This window comes from Taurulus bubalis, assembly GCF_910589615.1.
Source record: "Taurulus bubalis genome assembly, chromosome: 17".
Classification (NCBI taxonomy): Eukaryota; Metazoa; Chordata; class Actinopteri; order Perciformes; family Cottidae; genus Taurulus; species Taurulus bubalis.
This window is the reverse complement of record NC_136605.1, coordinates 21,095,659-21,112,046: the sequence shown is the minus strand read 5'-3', so window position 1 is coordinate 21,112,046 and position 16,388 is coordinate 21,095,659. Positions and strand designations below refer to the sequence as shown.

Here is a 16,388-nt window from a genome sequence, read left to right as displayed (position 1 = left end):
GCTATTGTCTGCTGGGGGAGCAGCATTGGAGCCGGTGACACCAATAGACTTAACAAGCTAGTTAAGAAGGCCGGCTCCATCATCGGCTGCAAGCAGGAGTTCCTGGAGCAGGTGGTGGAGAGGAGGACGCTGAAGAAACTTTTGTCCATATTGGATAAGCTGGACCACCCTCTCCACCACCTGCTGCAGGGCCAGAGGAGCACTTTCTCTAAGAGGTTCCTCACGCTCCGCTGCAAGAAGGACCGTTACAGGAGAACATTCCTGCCGACAGCAATACGGCTTTATAACAAGTCACCGCTTGCTAGTTTCTCTGTGGATTAATTCATCACTGTACCATACATACTTTGCTTTTTGCACTTTCTACTGTTTATCTAATTTACTTAATTAATGAATACACTCTGCGGCTGTAAATATAAATATATTCTCCAGTAAGTTGTATTCTATTCTATTTTATTGTGTATATTTAAATATATATATATATTTATATATATATATGACTTTATTTTAATTTGTATATATCTTTCATTCCTGTTGCTTCTTTATATATTTGATCTTTTATCTTGTGTGTTTGTATCTTCAATTGTAAGGCGCTACTGATGATGACAAAAAAAATTCCCCTTGGGGATTAATAAAGTATATATTCATTCATTCCTAACCCCTGCTCCCTACCATTCTCCAGTTTTCTTTTGTACCAAACATGTTCTGTTAATTTGTTTTGTTTGCTCCCTTGTCTATATTTTTTTTGTTTTGTTCTGTTTGTCTCTGTCCTATGTGAAGCATCTTTGAGTACTGAAGATAAATGACCAGTCAACACATCGTTACAGTAGTCAAGTCTACTGAAGATAAATGACCAGTGAACACACCATTACAGTAGTCCAGTCTACTGAAGATAAATGCATTTAAGTCCTCTAACCCGTGTATGGGATCATATCCCCATGTGATATAGTTATGTTACCCAGTCCTTGTATAGGCTGATAGTCCCCTACATATATAGTTATGTTATGTTATCTGGTGTTATAGTTAAACAGAGGAGGCCCCAGTATTGAACCTTGGGGAACACCATATGTCATCTCAGCTCTGATGTGTAATTAGCTAAGCTAGTCTTGAGATCCAGTACTACACACACACTGAGATACAGTATTACAAAGACATATACACACAAATCCAGTACTACTAAGACATGTACACACTTATACACATATCTAGTACTAGTAAGACACACATATGCACACAGATACACACATGTACACAAAGATCCAGTAATACTAAGACTAAGGTTTGATAACTGCAGTTTTTATATACATACTGTATATATATATAATTATACATATAAAACACACTTATATATGTTATATATATATTTATGTACGTATATATATAAAACATATACAGGATATGTTATATGTATATATGTATACATATTTATATATTTATATGTGTTATATATGTAAATATATGTGTATAAAACATAGATACATATATTTTATATCTACATATATATATTTATACATATGTATATATATATACACATGTATACAATATATAAATTGTATTGTATTTAATTATATTGTATTGTATTTTATTATATTAATAATAATTATTAGAAATACATCCCCCCTCTCCTTGATCCTCATTCACCTGAAACTAAACACTCCTCCCTGCTGCTGCGAGGGGGGGCAGGTGGAGATGGACGGAGTTGGCGCCTGCGCACTAGCCCTCCATCCCCTCCGCATCGCCCCCCCAGCCCCCCTCTCTTTTCTGCAGCATCAGTACCACCTCCCCGCCCCTCCCCCTCTCTCTGCCGGCTCTGCGCGCTGCGGGCCACACTGCGACCGCACAGGAGGAAGCGAAGGGGGCCGAGCCTTGAGCCGAGCGGCGGAGCGGCGAACACAGGACGGACACCGAGAACCGCACCACACGACCCGCAGCCCAAGAGCGGAGGAGGACTCGAACGCACGGATAAAAAAAAAAAAAAAGAAAACCCCCGAAGCAGCAGCAGCAGCAGCAGCAGAGGCGGAGCCGCGTCACCGTTCCTCCTCCATCCCGAGCCCAGAGGACCGCAGAGGAGGACGAGCCGCAGAGAGACGCACAGTAATATAGGGAATATATATTTCATATCACAAGAGGTCTGGTCGCATCCCGGAGCGCACAGGACCACCGCGCCCGGACCGCCCCCTCCCCCACAGGCCGACTCCCCTCAGCAGCAGCTCGGCGCGGCGACACCATGAAGGACCGCACGGCGGAACTGCGAAGCGTGAGCTCCATTTTCTCTTTCTGTCCGCGGCCTCCATGTTCCTCCATGTTCCTCCATGTTCCCTCCATGTTCCTTCACGTTCCTCCATGTTCCTCCATGTTCCCTCCTCCCCGGGCCTCGCGCCTCTCTGGAACCGGGGGATGAACCCGCTCCCCCCTGTGCTGGTTCTGGTCTCATGCCTCGATGGAGTCTTGCTCAGTGATTTGGGTCTCTCTCGGTGAGAGGGGGTGTTTGGTTCGTTGTGCGGGGCGCACCGACTGGAGGTCACGGTTTCGGCCCGGACCCCCTTTTGTTCCGGTGTTAATAGCTGCTGGACCCGTTAGACGCAGAGGCCCTGATCCGGGTCCCCTCCTCCTGCAGCGCGGCGTGCGGGACGGGGACGGATAGAGCTGAGGGGCGCGCGTGTCCATGCGTGCGTGCTCGGATGACCTGATGAGGAGGAGGAGGAGGAGGAGGAGGAGGAGGAGGAGGAGGAGGAGGAGGAGGACCAAAATGCAGTGATTTTGTGTGTGTGAACAAGGAGCATCATCGGTCCGATCAGGTGGATCGATACGGGGGCTCTGTTCTCCTTCTCCTCCGGGGGGGGGTCATTTAGTGTGTGTGTGTGTGTGTGTGTGTGTGTGTGTGTGTGTGTGTGTGTGTGTGTGTGTGTGTGTGTGTGCGTGTGTGTGTGTGTGTGTGTGTGTGTGTGTAGGGGGGCCTCACCCATTTCACGTCTCTTCGGCTCCGCGCGGGTGAGACAGTCTGGACGTGCGGTCTGCGGGGCGATGCGGTGTTTCTGAGCCAACAGCTGATGCCGCGGTTTGGGCGGGTTGTGGTTTTATGGAGGGGTGTAGGGTGGTGGTCTAGAGGGGGGGGGGGGGGGCTCAGCTGCTGCAGCTCCACGCGCCTCCGACACCACCCGGGTTCAACCCGGTTCCTGCAGAGATCAATACATCAATATATCTATCTATTAATATATCTATCAATATATATATATATATATATATATATATATATATATATATATATATATATATATATATATATATATATATATCAATAATTCCATCATATGTTAATACATATAAATAACTATCTGTCTGTGATATTTGATTGATTTATTGGATATTTTCATGAATTATTTTCATTGTATTACTGTCTTCCACGTCTCAGATCAATAAGTTCTTCCTCCTCCTTCCTCCCTCCATCCTTCTTCCTCCATCCTTCATCTTATACAGTAGTAGATCTTGCATCCTCCATCCTTCCTTCCACCATCCTTCTTCCTCCATCCTGCATCCTCTCTCCTCCATCCTTCTTCCTCCATCCTTCTTCCACCATCCTGTATCCTCTCTCCTCCATCCTGCATCCTCTCTCATCCATCCTTCTTCCTCCATCCTTCTTCCACCATCCTGTATCCTCCATCCTGCATTCTCTCTCGTCCATCCTCTCTCGTCCATCCTTCTTCCTCCATCCTTCTTCCACCATCCTGTATCCTCTCTCCTCCATCCTGCATCCTCTCTCCTCCATCCTTCTCCCTCCATCCTTCTTCCTCCATCCTCCGTCCATCCTTCTTCCTCCATCCTTCTTCCTCCATCCTCCGTCCATCCTTCTTCCTCCATCCTTCTTCCTCCATCCTCCCTCCTTCTTTCTCCATCCTCCCTCCATCCTCCTTCCTCCATCCTCCTCCCTCCATCCTTCTTCCTCCATCCTGCATCTTCCATGCTTCCTTCCTAACTCCTAGCTGCTTTCCTTATTCCTCCTTTCCTCTAGCATCCTTTACATTTGGTTTCAGTCCACATTGTTAATTAGATCATTTAAAGTCAGTGTTTTCTGTCCGGAGGTGTAGAATAGTGATGATGACGAAGAAGAAGAAGAAGAAGAAGAAGAAGAAGAAGAAGAAGAAGAAGAAGATACTTTAACCATCTTTACGAAAATGACCCACATATTTCCATTATCTCCTCCACGTGGTTTCCTTTTCTTCTTCTGTGGTGCTTTAGTGGCGACCAGCTGATTATAAATACTTATATTCTCTCTTTTACTGACTCGAGTCCTCCATTCATAGACACCACAGAAGAAGAGCGTCTCCTCCTCCTCCTCCTCCTGTTAGTCATTCATGAGTCCGTCCCTCTGTCGGCCATGTTGGATCACTGGAGTGAAATCCGGCTCACGTGATCCTGCCGGTAACAGATGCTGCAATAAGAATATAATAATAATGATATGTTTATCTTTATGTAACGTCCACATCACAGTGACGCTCCTGTTCTTCCTCCTCCTCCTCCTCCTCCTCCTCCTCCTCCTTCTCCTCCTCCTCCTCCTCCTCTTAAATCATAATTCATCATCATGTTCAAACACCAACCATCCGTTTGTAAATCTGAACTAATTTCAGGTGAAATGTTCAACTGATCAAAAATGAGAACAACATATTTGTGGCTTTTGGTAAAAGTGTAAATAATTATAAATATTCGTGGTGGTTGCTCTTTAAAAAATGCTCCGTCATGTTTGACCTCCGTCCCTCTGCCGCCTTAAACTGTCCATTTGAACACTCGGTGGAGCTGGTGTCTCCACCCAAACTCTGAGGTCTTTGAACGCCTCTCTGGCGCATTTGTCACGTGGTAATTGCTTATTAATTCTGTTTATTATAATATATTTTCAGTCGTTTCTGCAGGTGAATTTGTTAAAGGCTGCTTGCTACCGTCCCACGTGGGCATGTTTGTTTGTGTGAGTGAATTAGGACTTATTGATCAGTGACTGAGTGTTTCTAGCATGCTCATGCTAAGTGTTAGCGCTCAGTTTAGCGCTCAGTGTTATGCTGCGTTCACACCAAACGCGTTGCGAATGTTACTTACGCCAGAAAGGGGGCTCCGTGACTTATCTCCGTAAAAACAGTTACAGTTTCCGCCATCCACCATGGAAATAACCACTAGTTCTGCTTTATTCTTGTGTAAATTCCACAAAGTCGGAACGTCAAACTCCATGGCGTCTGGGTTCATAATATTAGCCGTATTCCCACAACAGCGTCTGAATGAAGCCGCTACCAGCGCTACTTCAGGCGGAGCAGCAGCAGTTTGATTCAGCAACGGCAGGACGGCGGTGATGACGGGCGCAGCTTCTCAACGCTGATTCAGCGTCACGCAAAGTTGGAAAATTTCAACTCGCGCGTTTGGTGTGAACACAGCATTAGAGCTCAGTGTTAGCACTCAGTGTTAGCACTCAGTGTTAGCACCCAGGGTTAGAGCCCAGGGTTAGAGCTCAGTGTTAACACACAGGGTTAGAGCTCAGTGTTAGCACCCAGGGTTAGAGCTCAGTGTTAGCGCTCAGTGTTAGCGCTCAGTGTTAGAGCTCAGTGTTAGCACTCAGTGTTAGCACCCAGGGTTAGAGCTCAGTGTTAGCACTCAGTGTTTGCACCCAGGGTTAGCGCTCAGTGTTAGCACTCAGGGTTAGAGCTCAGGGTTACAGCTCAGTCTTAGCGCTCAGTGCTAGCGCTCAGTGTTAGCGCTCAGTGTTCACACCTGAAGCCTCTGTTCACGGAACACAAACAGCACAGAAACTCGGCTGGTAGACATGTTGACTGATTTTTGGTCCTTGCGTGTTTAATATGTGTGATGTAATGAGACAATAGCCCCGCCCCCGCTGTGCTGTGATTGGTGAAAAATAGTTTTTGGATGAAGTTGTTCAACTTTACTCATTTGGCAACGTGCTACTTGGCTAGCTAGCTTGCAAAATCCACCACAAAGTCATGATACACTGGTGACAGAAATGATGGTTAATTATGGTTATGTTTAGGAAAAGACCAGCGATTAGCCAATCTCAGTAGTATTAGCCAATCACAGTACAGAAGTATTAGCCAATCACAGCGGAGTAGAAAAGGAGGCAGGAGTAAAGAGTTATGATGCAGGAGTTAGGAGGCAGGAGACAGGGAGACAGGAGGCAGGAGGCAACAGGCAGGAGACAGGAGGCAGGAGACAGGAGACAGGACTCACTAGGACACATGGACACGTTCATGCAGGTTCTGTTTAACCATAATTCACTATGGTCTCTAGTTTAAATCCTTTCCCAGTTAATTTCATTTTAAAGTTTCTTAAATGAAACAGATAATGAATCTGATCTTAAATGTATTGATCAGACGCTTTAAACAGACGAGTGTTCAGGCGGCTTGTTTCGTCCTCCTGGAGGCACCAGGTGGGTGGGTCTGTTTGGGTTAGTGTTTGTCTGACTTTATTTACCCAGAGCACACACACACACACACACACACACACACACACACACACACAGAAAAACACACACACACCTGCTGCTGACGTCTCGTCTCTCTCACAACTGACTTGCTCAAGGGCACCTTGACGGCAGCAGTCGGACACTTCCTGTTGTCTGACCCTTTCAAAATAAAGTTCCATTGAGGAGAGGAGATGCTTTAGATTATCTGTGAACCAACTCGCTCACCTTGACAAAGACAAAAAGTACAATATGTACTAAATACTCTGTTGTGGACTCATCTTCTGTCCTGGTTGTTGTACTTAGATATATCACCAATTCTAAATGTTTTCCAGCTGCTTCACTGTTTTCTTCCTGCATTGCATTCTGGGACACAAGTGTCCGTCAGCAGCACACTGATGTTGTTCGGACGTTCCCAACAGTACTTTACTTTTCTTTTGTTAAAGAGAGTCCACACAAGCATCCAAAAACAGTCCAACAGTCTGTAGCGTTCTGCTGACCAGGGACCAGTCAGAGTGCTGGTGAAGTACTAGTACTAGTATTATTAGTTGAGAGGTATAAGTACATCAAAACAACTGGTGAGAAGAAACGTGTTTCTGGCTACAGGCTTGATGCTATTGATAGCTAGCTCATCTGTGTGTGTGTGTGTGTGTGTGTGTGTGCATGTGTGTGTGTGTGTGTGTGTGTGTGTGTGTGTGTGTGTGTGTGTGTGTGTGTGTGTGTGTGCGTGTCTGTGTGTGTGTGTGTGTGTGTGTGTGTGTGTGTGTGTGTGCGCCGGAGGCCCTCCTTCAGCCAAGTCAAGGGCAAAGCCACCATTACTGCTGGCACACAGGAGGTCACTTTCAAATCCACACCGTTCTCTATCGTTCTTTACTGTTCTCTACTGTTCTCTACCGTTCTCTACTGTTCTCTACTGTTCTTTACCGTTCTCTACTGTTCTCTACTGTTCTCTACTGTTCTCTACCGTTCTCTACTGTTCTCTACTGTTCTTTACTGTTCTCTACCGTTCTCTACTGTTCTCTACTGTTCTCTACCGTTCTCTACTGTTCTCTACTGTTCTTTACTGTTCTCTATCGTTCTTTACTGTTGTCTACTGTTCTCTACTGTTCTTTACTGTTCTCTACTGTTCCCTACCGTTCTCTACTGTTCTTTACTGTTCTCTACTGTTCTCTACCGTTCTCTACTGTTCGTTACTGTTCTATACTGTTCTCTACTGTTCTATACTGTTCTCTACTGTTCTTTACTGTTCTCTACTGTTCTCTACCGTTCTCTACTGTTCTTTACTGTTCTCTACTGTTCTCTACCGTTCTATACTGTTTTCTACTGTTCTTTACTGTTCTCTACTGTTCTCTACTGTTTTCTACTGTTCTTTACTGTTCTCTACTGTTCTCTACCGTTCTATACTGTTCTCTACTGTTCTTTACTGTTCTCTACTGTTCTCTACCATTCTCTACTGTTCTCTAATGTTCTCTACTGTTCTCTACCGCTCTCTACTGTTCTCTAATGTTCTCTACTGTTCTCTACCGTTCTCTAATGTTCTCTAATGTTTTCTATCGTTCTCTAATGTTCTCTACTGTTCTCTACTGTTCTCTAATGTTCTCTACTGTTCTCTGTCTTCATTATCAACCATTTATATTCTTCGTTGATGGTTTTCTGACTCTTTCAGTTGGAGGTGAGATGCATTTGATTTTGCTCAGATTAGATTCTCCATTTCCTCCTATTTGTACACACACACACACACACACACACACACACACACACACACACACACACACACACACACACACACACACACACACACACACACATTGTGAGGACCCCTCGTTGAATCTCTTAACAAGTAGTTGTAGGAGTGAATGCAGAGATAAGAATGAGTTCTCTTATTGATTCTTCTTTTTGAAAGAATCAATAAGAGAATCAATAAGAAAAAGACGAGGACTCAAACTCTAGCTTCTTTCACGTAAACATTAACATGATTTAAAACTGAAATAAAACTATTAATTCAATAAAACTCATGAAGCAGGAGATTAAATAGTTGTGAATGAATCGTTCCATTTTAAGTTTTTGATGAGTCTGCTTCACTAAAATATATATAAATATATATACATATATATATATATATATATATATATATATATATATATATATATATGTATATATATATATATGTATATAACATTATCATAATTTTGTAAAAACTGGTCCTCACAAAGATAGACATCACTCACACACACACACACAACTTTCTTCAGTCAGCAGATACTGGAGGTTCAGTTCTCTGTAGGAGTGAGTGAGTGAGTGAGTGTGTGTGTGTGTGTGTGTGTGTGTGTGTGTGTGCAGATTGGTCCGTGGGAGGCTGGTCATGTGATTTATGGCAGCATCTCCATTTAATGGCCCCAAAACCGTCCCTCTCCTCCTGTGTGTGTGTGTGTGTGTGTGTGTGTGTGTGTGTGTGTGTGTGTGTGTGCGTGTGTGTGTGTGTGTGTGTGTGTGTGCGCTCATGTATTATAGATGCACCCTTCCCCCTCCAGCTTCGTAACAGCAGCAAACATCCTCCTCCTACTCGTCTTCCTCTGAGGCCAATTGTTTTTGATTTATTCACATTTCTGAATATTAATTAATGTGTTCAACCAATCAGAGAGCAGCTCGTTCTGATCAATCAGGGAGGAAGTCAGATGACGCAGGAGGTTTGGTTTTGGTTGCAGGCTGATGGCGAGGCCGTGATGTCATGATGATGATGTCATCATGATGACCTCACCGAGTGAGTGACGGGAGTCAACGGCCTGAAACTACTCCTAACGACCTTGAACGTGTTTGTGTTGCCGAGGCGATGTATTATTATCTGGCCATGGAGCCGCCTCTCCGTCTGCAGTGAGAAGACTTTCATCTGCTTATTATTATTGTTTCTTCTATTTCATATTCCTGTGCTTTACATTCATCAGTTCATCCCTAAACGTTTCTGCAGCCTCTTAAAACCTACAGGCCCTAAAGCGGGTTCAGATTCATGTATTCATGTGTTTATGAATCAATAAGGAATATAATGATGCCGTGTACCAAATTAAACAGCAAAGCCTGGGCTACAAGACTACATCATCCATTGCAAATGCTGCACACACACAACTCAACAACCAAAGCCAAACATATAGCTGAAAATGTCCAAAACTGAAATTACTATATATATATGCAGCTTCCATATCTGTTAGCATTATGCTACGTGAACGGCTCACAGCCTGCGGCTTCAGACGCTGCCTTCCAATCTCTTCTCAGACAAAGCATCAGCAAACATGTCATCCTGCCAAACAATGTTTCCCAGCGAATGTAACAGAAAATTATTTTGACTTCAAAATAAAGAAGAACTTCCGGGGCATCGAACGGAAGCGGTTTCAGTGGATTAAAAATATACTTTATGATGATTTGAGGGAACAAAAGCATTATTTGGGTATATTTGGCGTATGCTACTGTTTGAATGACCTGGACCTTGAGAGACCTGGACCTGTTTGAATGACTAGGGACCTGGACCTGTTTGACTAGAGACCTGATTTTGACTCCAGACTTGTTTTAGAGGACTTGTTTTACTCTGTGATTTACCTTCGATGAGTCGAGACCTGGTTTTATTTTACTGTTCAGAACTGTGCCACATTTATGAGAAAAACAGATTTGGGTCACGATCACCTGCAGCCTGAAAACACACACACACATACACACACACACACACACACACACACACACACACACACACACACACACACGTTTCCTTTCGGGGCAACAGGAAGTGGAACCAGGACTATAAATGGATCCTGAAGGACGTTTGATTCTCATAACTCTCACTTCCTGTTTCCTAAATTGGGTTAACTTAGAACCTTTGATTTAATTAATATAGAACCTTAAATTGGGTTAATTTAGAACCTTAAGTTCGGTTAACTTAGAACCTTAAATTGGATTAATTTAGAACCTTACGTTGGGTTAATTTAGAACCTTACGTTCATGTTTATTACTATTATTACTAATCTTTACTCAAAATCATTAGTTTCTTTGAAATATTTGTTTTCTTTAATCCAAGTTTAATGAAATAACTATTTTAAGTTCAACATACATACGCATATATAAATAAAGAAAACTTGAATTCCAGCTTGTGGAGAGAAGGAATGCAGCGTTCCATAGCGGCCTGAAGGATGTTCACACACAGAGGAGCTGGGTTACACAACACAACAACACAACAAGCTGCGCACACACTGAAGCACACATGGTGGAACATTCATACTCAACATAAACTTCTAACATAATTCACAAAGACATTTCTGATCAAATAACGATCAATAACGTTGATCGATGTAGTTACAGGAGATCAGACATGAGGAAGGCGTGAACTTCATTCTATAAAACTATGCTCACAGGTCCATCAGATAATGGTGACAGTTCTAGATCATGATTATGAGATCATAAGAGTTACTCACAGAGTCTGGGATTGTCCCCTAAAGGACACAGGAAGCCGCTCAGCTCTGTAGTCTTTGGGATAATAAAAACACAGCTAATGAGCAGAAATGAAGGTCAACCAAACACCTTTGATTGTAATGCAGGCTGTGAGTCATGTCACTACCTCAGCTGTTTGTTGCATGTTGTTAGCTGTGAAAAACTATGAAACGTACCAACCAGGGCCCCATTCCTCGTCCCTGGTTCAACAAAGTCGATCAAATGTCCTATAATCCAGCTTAAATTACCGAGATGATTGACGTCAGGCTATGTCGGTTTCTCAAAGGCTGATCCGCGCTCAAACAGTCTCGTTAATTCGAACCAGACGTCAGTCATCTGGATAATTGTGCGTGCACGCTCCTCTTCAAAAGGGGGAGGAGTCAAGCAAAGATTCCATGATCTTCAAACGCTACAATTGCAAATAAGATCAGAGAAAGAGCGTTTCTTCTCTCCGCTGATGAGCAGGAGATGATCATGACTACATATGATGAATGTAAGTCCAAAATCATGGCAAAGTCTAATGGTGTGTTCACATCCAAAGCGTAGCGAATATTTGCAACGCTTTGGATGTGAACGCAGCATAACGCCGCCTCCACTGCGACGGCTAGACATCGCAAAATATCAGACAAGTTAAATGCGTAAGTGTTGGGAGAATGTATCGGCTAATTTTAAGTGCCTCATGACCCAAATCAATCAGCTCATATTTATTTAAATGTGCCTGCTGGCAGTAGTATACAAATTAATATATACTTATGAGGATATATGTACTGTATGCGCGTATGTATCATGTACTATATATGTATACATACATGTATGTGTATATTACCATATAACTAGGAGTTTGAATCTGTGTATGGGCAGATCAGTATGTATGTATTATTCATAGTGAAAATAAATTGTGTGTGATTCTCTCTATTCTTATGATGAGTCCACCTTAATCATTTTCTACAATAATGATATGTATGGTGTACAAATAACACTGTCATATAATTATGTGATCTGGAAGAACTCTCTCCCTATAAAACTAATATAACTAATATCGCTCCTTCATCAATGAGGAAGGGAGCTGCCTTTTTTGTCCGGTAAGAAGTGGCCAACTTATCCAGTGAATTTCAGTTAGCCTGCGCTGATTTATCCAAACTTGCTTCGTGGAAACGAAAAGCCTGACCTGCGTCATCTTATCCTGAAAATTATCCAGCTAACTCAGTAAGCCAGGTACGAGGAATAGAGCCTCAGGTCTCTACTGAGCATGCTCAGTAGAGACCTGGGAGCCACACTGCCACTACCTGCACTCACTGAAGGAATATTATCCAGAGAGACGCAGACAGTTTATCAGACACAGTAAATATAATGTCTTCCTGCCTCGTGACCTGTCTCACCCTCCTCTGTCCTTCCTCCCTCTTCACCTGTCTCACCCTCCTCTGTCCCTCCTCTGTCCTTATTCCCTCATTCCCTCCCCCTTCCCCTGCTCATCATTTCTTTCTCTCCTGTCGAGGATGAATCCTGCTGCTCTTCCTCCCTCCTGCTTTATCCTTCATCTTCACCCCTCCCCCTCTCTCCATTACCATGTCCCATAACCACCCTCCCTTCTTTCTTTCTTTCTTTTTATCTTTCTTTCTTTCTTTCTTACCCGCCTCTCTTTATTTCCTCAGTTTGTCCCTCTGGCGTCGACGGCAGTCTGACCGTTTATTTATAGACTCAAAAAAATAAAGAAAGGAGGCAGACGATGTGTGTGTGTGTGTCTCAGTATATATATATATATATATATATATATATATATATATATATATATATATATATATATATATATATATATATATATTAGTTATATTAGTTTTATAGGGAGAGAGTTCTTCCAGATCACATAATTATATGACAGTGTTATTTGTACACCATACATATCATTATTGTAGAAAATGATTAAGGTGGACTCATCATAAGAATAGAGAGAATCACACACAATTTATTTTCACTATGAATAATACATACATACTGATCTGCCCATACACAGATTCAAACTCCTAGTTATATGGTAATATACACATACATGTATGTATACATATATAGTACATATATATATATATATATATATATATATATATATATATATATATATATATATATATGTGTGTGTGTGTGTCTGTGTGTGTACCTGATCAGGTACTCTGTTCTCTACCTGTTCAGATACTCTGTTCTCTACCTGTTCATGTACTCTGTATACTACATATTCAGGTACTCTGTATACTACCTGTTCAGGTACTCTGTTCTCTACCTGTTCAGGTACTCTGTTCTCTACCTGTTTACTTATGTGTGGGTGGAGCTCAGGCTGCTGACTCGTGGTGCGTTCGGGTTCTCGTGAGAAGCTGGGACATCTGAGCTCTCTGTGTAATCTCAGAAATGAGAGACGTGTTTATTCTAAAGACTCTGAAGTGAGATTGATCAGCGAGAGGAGAACAGATGGACTCTGGTAGAGCCAGAGCCCAAGGGATTGTGGGTAACACAGCTCGCTGCTGGCACGGTCTGCTGCTAACACACACACACACACACACACACACACACACGGTGTGTACCCATGCATATAAAAACACACACTCTCTGACACCTGAGGTCAATGTCCTGATTTAAGTCTTTATGACATGAGAGAGAGAGAGAAAGAGACAACCAGAGAGAGAGAGAGAGAGAGAGAAACAAAGAGAGGGAGAGAGAGAGAGAGAGAGAGAGGGAGAGAGAGAGAGGAGGAGGAAGTACAGGAAATAAGAGAAAGTAAGGAATGAACCTTCAGTCATTAAACAGTTCAGCTCATCTCCTCCTCCTCTCATAATAACACATTCTATTAATAACATCAGTCATAATAATAATAATTCTGTTTTAATGTGAAGATAATCTGGTGATGAAGATAATCTGGTGATGAAGATAATCTGGTGATGAAGATAATATTTCATGTCAGCATCTGATTTTAAACTAAATACATCCCTGAAACAGTTGTTTTTACATAAAATAAACAATAACAAACATCCGGCATCGTGAGGTCAAAGGTCATCAAAGGTCAGATGAATGAAGGTCGTTACCTGGAACGTATTACCCAGCAGCCCCGGCTCCTCTCTGGAGGCGTGTGATTGGCTCTTTGTTACGGAGCTTATCAGCAGAGACCAGACGGCTTCGCTGGGTTCCCATGATGCTCAGCGGCGGGTTCTCAAAGACTGGGACCCCTGATGGATCTACGTCAGACCCTTCAGGACGCCGTTAGACCGCAACAATAAGAGCCTGTAGGACCCCGTTAGACCGCAACAATAAGAGCCTGCAGGAGCCCGTTAGACCGCAACAATAAGAGCCTGCAGGAGCCCGTTAGACCGCAACAATAAGAGCCTGAAGGACCCCATTAGACCGCAACAATAAGAGCCTGTAAACACACACACAGATAATCATGATATTTATGATGATTATTTTATTATTTATTATTTTATATAAATAATAATAATATAATTTAATAATGATGACAAATACTAATGATGATAATAATATTGTATAATTCACAAATAATGACAATAATATAATACTGATCAAAATAATAATAGTTTTATAGTTTAATAAACGGCAACATGTCTGAGAGCGTTTCATAATATTCAGTTTGTCCTTCTGGGTCTCCTCTGGGTGAGGAGGGAGGGGGTAGGGGATGACCTGACCATCATCATCATCATCATCATCATCATCATCACTCTAAAGGTCACATGATGAAGACGTGAACTTTTAAAGGTTGTTGTTTCTGTGCGGTTTGAGTCGGTGGGGGCGGAGCCTCTTCAGATCCAGGTTCAGTTTGAGTTAGCCGGCTAACGGGAGAAGAGCCTGTTAGCATGCTAGTTCAGATTATTTCTTTCTAAAGAGCTCATTGGTTTCCGTCTGTCTGCAGGCTAAAGACAGCGATGATGACGAAGAGGTGGTGCAGGTGGACCGGGACCACTTCATGGACGAGTTCTTCGAACAGGTGAGACACGAGACTACAGGAGACCACATGAGACCACATGAGACCACATGAGACCACACAAGACCACATGAGACCACATGAGACCACACAAGACCACATGAGACCACACAAGACCACATGAGACTACATGAGACCACATGAGACTACATGAGACTACACAAGACCACATGAGACTACATGAGACCACACAAGACCACACAAGACCACACAAGACCACATGAGACTACATGAGACTACATGAGACCACACAAGACCACATGAGACTACACAAGACCACATGAGACTACATGAGACTACACAAGACCACATGAGACTACATGAGACCACACAAGACCACACGAGACCACATGAAACCACATGAGACCACATGAGACCACACAAGACCACATGAGACCACATGAGACTACATGAGAACACATGAGACCACATGTGACTACACAAGACCACATGAGACTACATGAGACCACATGAGACTACATGAGATCACATGAGACCACATGTGACTACACAAGACCACATGAGACTACATGAGATCACATGAGACCACATGTGACTACACAAGACCACATGAGACTACATGAGATCACATGAGACTACATGAGACTACATGAGACCACACAAGACCACTTGAGACTACATGAGACCACATGAGACTACATGAGACTACATCAGACCACATGAGACTACATGAGACCACACAAGACCACACAAGACCACACGAGACCACATTAGACCACATGAGACTACATGAGACTACACAAGACCACATGAGACCACACAAGATCACATGAGACCACATGAGACCACATGAGACCACATGAGACTACACAAGACCACATAAGACTACATGAGACCACATGAGACTACATGAGACTACATGAGACTACACAAGACCACATGAGACTACATGAGACTACACAAGACCACATCAGACCACATGAGACTACACAAGACTACATGAGACCACACAAGATCATATGAGACCACATGAGACCACATGAGACCACATGAGACTACATCAGACCACATCAGACCACATGAGACTACACAAGACCACATAAGACTACATGAGACCACATGAGACTACATGAGACTACATGAGACTACATGAGACCACATGAGACTACACAAGACTACATGAGACTACATGAGACTACACAAGACCACATCAGACCACATGAGACTACACAAGACCACATAAGACTGCATGAGACCACATGAGACTACACAAGACCACATGAGACTACATGAGATTACATGAGACCACATGAGACTACACAAGACCACATGAGACTACATGAGACTACATGAGACCACATGAGACCACATGAGACTACACAAGACTACATGAGACTACATGAGACCACATGAGACCACATGAGACTACACAAGACCACATGAGACTACATGAGACCACATGAGACTACATTAGACTACACAAGACCACATGAGACTACATGAGACCACATGAGACTACACAAGACTACA

At 43.0% G+C, this 16,388-nt stretch overlaps 1 protein-coding gene across 1 annotated transcript in view; it reads left to right on the top strand.

The window, feature by feature from the left end:
* Nucleotides 1-2,176: 2,176 nt before the first annotated feature.
* The window catches only part of stx1b (syntaxin 1B), a gene marked incomplete at its 3' end in the record, with an annotated part of 23,051 nt that continues 8,839 nt past the window's right edge, over nt 2,177-16,388 (top strand). The window contains exons 1-2 of the mRNA XM_079233043.1: nt 2,177-2,254; nt 14,826-14,900. Coding sequence (XP_079089169.1) covers nt 2,225-2,254; nt 14,826-14,900 — 105 coding nt within the window. The 5' untranslated portion in view covers nt 2,177-2,224. The remainder of the gene's footprint in view (nt 2,255-14,825; nt 14,901-16,388) is intronic.